The 7,673-nt window shown below is 35.5% G+C and overlaps 1 protein-coding gene across 1 annotated transcript; it reads right to left on the bottom strand.

The window, feature by feature from the left end:
• Window positions 1–324: 324 nt before the first annotated feature.
• Window positions 325–4,194, bottom strand: LOC138311114 (uncharacterized). Its single transcript, XM_069252558.1, has 3 exons — window positions 3,717–4,194; window positions 1,848–1,938; window positions 325–842 (listed from the first exon to the last, which is right to left on the bottom strand). The coding sequence occupies exons 1-3, from the start codon at window positions 4,059–4,061 to the stop codon at window positions 472–474; spliced, it is 807 nt and encodes a 268-aa protein (XP_069108659.1). The 5' UTR covers window positions 4,062–4,194; the 3' UTR covers window positions 325–471.
• Between the last annotated feature and the right edge of the window lie 3,479 nt (window positions 4,195–7,673).

The raw sequence follows: 7,673 nt of genomic DNA, 5'->3' as shown, positions 1-7,673 counted from the left end.
AGTCGATGCTGCTATTTGGTCATGCTGTCTTTGGAATCATAACATCACGTCAGTTTTCTGACGTTATTTTTTTGTTTCTGTTATTACATTACAATGAATTTCAAGCCAATGGCAATCGCTTCGGGTCATGTTACACTAATCACATGCAAAAATATTACACGAGCGAAATAACTGGATATCAGGCGGGTTATGTGATAAATAATTATTACGATATGTAATGAAATGCTCCAACACTAACTTGTTTTGTATTGAAATGCCAGATTTATTTAGGATCCACGTATTTTGCGTTAGATAGTTTTAACAAACGGTTTGTATACTCTTGATTTGGTTTTATTAGGTCTTATGAACATAGTCACTTAATGACGGCCTCTTATGTGGGTAATGTGTTGCGATGTGAAAACGCCTGTTTCGGGAGGCTGCGGTATATTTTCGTTGTGACTCCTTGTTACGATTATGTAAACCTCATATCATTTACCTTACGAACCATTTCATACCAATAACATCAATCGTATCTGGATCGCTGGGTCGGGAAGATTCGCTTAGATACTGTAGGCTTCTATGATATATCCCTGAAGTACAGAAGATATAAAACACATTTGTTGCTTCCGCTGAGAATGTGCTCCATGTTTCTTTTGTCATCTGGAACAACGACTGTGAACATGCTGAGTTTGCGTCCAAGATAAAAGTGACATCAATACGGAATGTCTGATTCCAGGAGGGCACATACACTCGGACGGACGAAGCTGATTGGAAGGCGGATATCAGGTCACCCTCCCGTCCGGAAACTACGTCCCCGTCATCATCTGTCTCATAGACCAGTCTCCACTCATTCAGAAGGTCTCCTGTAAATGAATTTTATATGCTGATCGAACACAGGTAAAATGTTCTGAACAAATTACTAAGTATTTCACGAAATTTATGTATATTTGAAATTATGCAACATTTTCGTAACTTCAAACCGTTCCCATCATGTCGTGAGAAAAAAGCGTAATTGTACTCATTTATTTATCCCTAGAAGAGAATATAGCTTTTCAGTAATAGTCTTTGAAAGTACAAGTTTGCAATTTATCTTGAATATAAAATTATTATTGTCTTAGGATTTCCTTGTTCTAAGGAAGTGGCTGATATTTTAGTTCCCATTCGGCTTTCAAACTAACTCATTGCCGAGTTGTGACCTTTAGGGTCAACCCGCACCGAATTAAGTTGATGTGAAGAAGTCCATGACAATTTACAGCGTAGTTTATACCTGGTCGCGCTAGTAATCGGACGTATTATACGAATCCGTAGTCGCGTGTGAGTGTCGGATGCTTTTAATTAAATAATAGCTACTTTAGAAGGATTGAACGATATCACTAAAATAACTGGTAAGAGTTTTAAAGTAATGCCCAATATTTTTGGACACATTTGCATATTACAGAGTTGTCTACCCTTGCGAATAGGTATTGGTTTTGACGTCATGTGTTTGCGAGCGTAACGTCATATTTTTCGGAGGAAAACACGTGAATTGCGCCCACAAAATAATGATGTCACAATAGATACCTATCCGCAAGGGAGCTAACTCTGTAATATGCAAAGATGGAATAACTCCCGTTTAACATGGATAGACTGTTACATTATACAAATATATCCCGGGCTTTCCAACAATATAATGGTTAATAAATATCTAATATAGCATGGCGATTAACATTTAATGATAAAAGACCGGACGACATATCAATTAAATAGATGGCGATTATTGTTTTTGATATTATTGTGTAGATAATGAATTGTTAATGTCAATATACCGCACGAAGTTCGGTATAAACAAATAAGTAAACAAAAACAATAATAATATGAAATATGAGTACCTGCACGACCACAATTTATCGATGTGGAATTAGTAACAGTGCATTTGTTAAAGCCAGAACAATGACTTCTACTGCAGGGCAAAATCATCTCCTGGAATAGAACATATGGATTATATTAAATATATATATATGACTATCATTGTTTGTATGATGCAAAATATGAAATGGGGTATGTATACATTCTGTGATCGATGCTTGAGCTGATGATTTATTTAAAGTTTAACTTTGATAGATTTTGTTATGTTATGTATAAAACAGAAACCACAGTGTACTCTATGCGGTTTATACAGTATTCTGACTTCTTTGTGTTTTAATTCCATAACATAAACAACCATTCAAGAAAGACACATTTTTTATATTTCAAAATAAACCAGTCTTATTCCAATTTACCGCTGGATTAATTTACCAGTTTCACAAACTATTGATATTTGATCTCCATGTAAAACGGACAGTAAATGTCATATAATGAGGTTGAACAATAGTTTGATAATATGAATATTTGTCTATGAAATAAATATCGATACTAACATTTACATCATACCTTCCGCAGTATATGGTTTCGTTTTTAAAATCCATGAAAAATCTGGCATTTGTACTACAGAACTTTCTGGGTAAAAATATGTTAGTATTTCAAATTCATCACAAGTTACGTTTCGCGATATAGTAACACATTTTATTTCTTTTGTGTGTAGGTATTTGGTTCTAACTCATATCAAACGTGAATAAAAGCATGTGTAGGAAAAATGAGGAGAGAAAATGCTATTAAATGACACACAACACTTCATATTAACATTGTCACAGCACATAACCTATATGCTACTACTAAACTCAGTGTATGTTAATTTCCAATGTTTACATTGTCACAGCACATAACCTATATGCTACTACTAAACTCAGTGTATGTTAATCTCCAATATTTACATTATCAGTTAGACTTGGGCGTACTTATACCATAATCAGAGTTCAGGAGATCAAGAAAATACTGGGGTTAAATCAGTGTGAGAATTCACTGAAAGAATGTTGAAGTATTTACAACCAAAGCCTTATGGAAATCTATCATAAGAATTCGATAAGTCCGAATGTATGTTCTCAGAAAAAAGCTATGGGTCTGTAATATATTGAGATCACAGCAAACAACATTAGTATTTAAGACAGGGGACGTCATTACCTACTGCCAGTCTGTGCCAGCCCGATAAGTCACATGACAGGCGATTTTTTAAATGAACAATGTTTAAGTAAATCTGTTAACGTTAATATTATGTCGTCGGGAGAGCAAATACAATGTAATATTTTTGGTATTAAAAGGCTCTTGAATTGTCCTTTCTCTAACCTCTAACCGTATCACTCCTGTTCACTGTTCCCCTGTACTTTCTCTCCTGTCCTGACTAAATCATGGTATTACAAAATTGTTTATGAAAATAGTTCTTATTTTTGCTTTCAATTATAAATGTAGTGCAACTCAATATTTAGTGTTATTTTAAAAATGTGTAGTAAAAGAACTGCATTGATTTTTCAATTGATAAAAGACAATGAGTCATTGACACATGAAAACGAATTGTGAAATAAATGCACGATCTTTGAATTAAAAAAAAAAACATAGTTCATAAGTCAAATGTTAGGATTAATATATTTCAAATTAACAATTCATAATACTTGTAATCCATCGGCAGATTTTCAAGTTTAGTTTTATTTTACATGAAACTCAATCGCCGTGTACAGAAACCAATAGTTTTATATTGGCAATGCAACACATTTTGTATAATCCGGACACTTTCGATCCCGGCCGAATTACGATTTTTAATTATATGACATTATATATCGTGGTTATTTGTTCAGGATAAGATTTTATAAACAAGAAATAAAAAATACCTCTGATAATCTTGTAACAGGAACCATGACGAAAGTTGAGTCAACCTCATGGAAACTGGAGTCTGTCGGATCCACATCAAACAGTCTACACTGTAGAGACCTTCGCTGGTAGCTGAGAACAGTACAACCTGGATGTGATAAGCAGTGTTTACCACATTCTGGCAGTGAAATACCATACAAGACTTCAAGAGGAGTAGCACAGCAGATAGTCTTTCCGGAATCAAACTGATGAAAGTCAGATATTACTGCAGAATCATGAAGCATTGCCCCCGATACGATCAGTGTGAAAACAAAACATATTCTGAATGCAAAATAAAGAACGTTTTGAAGGTTCGTTCTGGTCATCCCGACGTTTAGAACAACCTTTTCGGCATGAGGAAAGGTCTTGGCTGACTACGCGTCTCTAAATAACAACATATATAATACAATGAACACAATAAGCTGATTGGCAGTTTGTCGGTACGTCATGACCCAACCAATGAAATGCACACAATCCAATACATAGGTCTCGAACAACCTGTTTTTGATTCTGCGTGCCAATCGTTTTACATTTTTCACAATAAAATGTAAACAATCTGATGTCAATATCAACTTTTAATGAGATGGGGCTTATGGGAATTTTCACATGAACGAAATCAATGCTACACGGGATATTTTAGAAATATATATATTGTCATTGAAATTAGATATTGTTTATTTGCAAATGAATACATATAACCGTTATACGTAATAAATGATAACGATTGATTTAAAACAGATACTCACGCCTTCATGTCCACACCTTGAGCATGTTGTGTCTGAGGTTAAATTCCTGTGATAATTAGAAACAATCGTTCTATGTGGGGTATCTGGTTTCTTAATGTATCCAATATAATATAATAACATACCGAACAGATTGCGCAGTGACTCCGATATAAAAATTCAATATTGTCGGAAGTAAAGTACATCACGGTGCTGTTTGAGAATGTCACAACTGATCGCAAGATGCCGCCCAGGTTTCGAAATCGAGCATTGCGTGTAGCAAAGCTCCGTGTGTTTATTCCGTCGGTATGCAAGTTGTCCCAGTCAGTAAATGCGCAATTATCACTTCCACTTCGAAGAATCTAAAAGAATGGAAATGTATTTAAAGTAAATATGTGGGCTTGTTTCGCTTTACACCTCTCATTGATAAACATTGTGAGATTTTCCGAATCCGGCAGTTTACCAACAGTGTACCATGATAGGACGATTGCTGTCTAACAACGTAACCCAGGTACTGAGCGCCAATATCTCATTTCGGATAAGTATTTCGTCTAAACTCGTTAGGAATCTGGTTTCTGGACGTGTCCAATATACCGAACAAATTGCGCAGCGACCTCCAATCCAAAAAACTCGATATTGTCGGCAGTAAAGGCAATCACTGTGTTGTTTGAGAATGTCACAACCAAACGTAACATGCCGCCCAATTTTAATGACCTGCTCAAGACTTCTTTAGATCCAGTAGTAACGGCCTCTGACTCTGATATCGTTAAAAGTTTCCTTCACAGACAGGTTTAGGCATACCACTGCACACTGACTGTACTTCTTTAGAGTCATTTTTATTATCATATGACTCCAGACATAGTCTAAGAATATATCGAAATCCCGCAGTTGATATCATCTGCCAATACCAGTAGGGATTGCTTTAAAAATAAGCAATTTTAGTGGAGCGGCTAAGGTCGATTTCTCGGCGAAATCGTTCAAAGTTTGAAGAAAGCATGACACTTTGCATATTGCTTCTTTGGGTCATAAGGTTTCAAGAAAAAAAATGGACCCCAAAAAATCACGGCCTCTGTCGGCCGCCATATTGGTTTTCAAAATGGCCGCCAAAAATAACTGTAACGACCCATAACTCGCGTTCTATACCAGCAACACCCAAACTTTAAACGTCTACTTCCATGTTATTGATACCTGGCTGGAACATTCTGGTAGTTTTAAAATTGACGTAGAAGGACCACCATTTTGATTTTCAAGATGGCCGCCATTTTTGCGTGCTATATCTTTATATACAATGCATCTAATTGGCTAAGCTGTCTTTAAGCAAATATAGCTAGAATACTTATACTTTTGTAGTGTTTGATACATAAATAATTTGATTCTTTTTTGTATTTCAACATGACCGCTATTTTTAAATTCAAGATGAACATTTGTATTTAAGTTGTCCGTGTCTCACTCTGTAAGTGATCCAGCAAGATATGCCTTGAATTATATTGGAATAAATTCCTGGATTGTAACTCTACATGCGTAATCGGAGGATCATCTTTCATGGGCTTTATCGACTCCCCAACTAGAACACTTTCGATGTCGCAAGTCAACAGCGATTCACCAAATCACTGCCCATTTGCAGATAACGCCCAATTCATTCCGTTCAAATTCCTCCTCACAGTAAAACCCCAATGGAAATGGCAAGTCATCTAGAACCACTTCAGAACATCTAAACGCATTTCACTTTATGGTGTCTAAGAACAAATCCACCTTATTTCCCGTTTGTATGTATGCATTCCTTCTTCAGGTCATACTGTGGTGGATTTATTTTGCATATACTGTACCGCTAGCATAGCGCTTTATGCTGTTCTTAATTCAACATCACTATCTGTCTTGCCTCGCCATCTGCATCACCTGAGATTGGGAATTTTATAAAGCTTCCCTATAGAGGAACGTATTACCATCTTCGCAAGTACTTCTTTGATAGACGTACCGCAAGGTTTCATATCAGGCGAGGTAGACGTCCACGCTTTGGCGGCAAAACCTTGCTATGAACTAAGTCCTTCATTATGTGTAATCTCCTGATGCTGTTGTCATCTTGCATTTGTAAGTGTGACAGTGTAAGGTATACCAATAGGTTATTGAGCTGATGTAGTGAAGATCTCCTTCAGGACAGGTTATTTTCAATTACATGATATAGACGATTTCACAGAGCAATTTGTGATTTTTCTCTAATTAAATATGACCTTACATTACGTGTTAAAAAGTCTCTGCCAATGCCTCCTTTTAGAGTTAGACCATTAACACTAAGTTCATGTATGAGTATTCTTTTCAGAATGACCAATATTGCTGTCGTGTAGAATTTTATTCTAGAACAATCTATCTTTTATCATTTAGACATGAAAATTGATGTAAAACATGAATGTTTTTTTCAAGCTGCTGTACATTGAAAGAGTTTATAGTCCGATATCTGTCCGAAAGGATGAAATTATTACAAGTTTACGAATAGCCACGGTGTGTTTATAAGGACGACGTCGGGGATCATAAACGACCCGCTTTATGGAAATTAACGTTTGCATTTGATTCATCTATTCAGATTGGTTCAGAGAACAGTGCAAAGTGTAATATTTACAGAAGTTAATTACATTTGGGACTCAAGTTTTAGAGTAATGTTTCAGAAATTATCAGCCGTTACGGTTAGTTTATGTACCTTTAATCTTATGGTGCCGGACATCTTGAATTTCATATTGGCAGCCATTTTGAATATTAAATTAGAACTGAATTATTTTGTATCAAACGCTAAAAAAAAAGAAAAAACTCACTGTATTTGCAGGTATTTTATTTGCTTTAAATCAGCTTAGCTAATCATTAAATCATTAATATTTTATATAGATATAGGTACATTTTAGTAAATTTGGCGGCCATCTTGGAATGCAAAATGGTGGTCTTTCTACATGAGGTTCAACACTACCAGGATGATCGTAAGTATCAATAAAAATAAATATCAATAACATGGGTGTAGACGCTTAAGAAGGTTAACTTGATTTTTTGCTCTATCACATTGTATTTACAGGTATTTGTTTGCTTAAAGTATTGGTCATTTAAATGAATTACATACAGACATAGCTCGCAAAGTTAGTGTTCCTAGGTATCAATAATATGGGTGTAGACGTTTAAAGTATGGGTTTAGCTGTTATAGAACGTGAGATATAGGTCGCAGAAGACGATTTTTGG

The sequence above is a fragment of the Argopecten irradians genome, chromosome 16 (genome assembly GCF_041381155.1).
Source record: "Argopecten irradians isolate NY chromosome 16, Ai_NY, whole genome shotgun sequence".
Lineage (NCBI taxonomy): Eukaryota > Metazoa > Mollusca > Bivalvia > Pectinida > Pectinidae > Argopecten > Argopecten irradians.
Note: the sequence above shows the minus strand (reverse complement) of the source record. Positions and strands in the feature narration are given on the sequence as shown.

Coding starts and splice junctions, on each gene's coding strand:
- LOC138311114 (XM_069252558.1), bottom strand. CDS start 4,061: ATGACCAGAACGAACCTTCAAAACGTTCTTTATTTTGCATTCAGAATA. Junction 1,939..3,716: donor CTGTTACAAGATTATCAGAG/GTATTTTTTATT, acceptor GTTCTATTCCAG/GAGATGATTTTGCCCTGCAG. Junction 843..1,847: donor GATAAATTGTGGTCGTGCAG/GTACTCATATTT, acceptor ATTCATTTACAG/GAGACCTTCTGAATGAGTGG.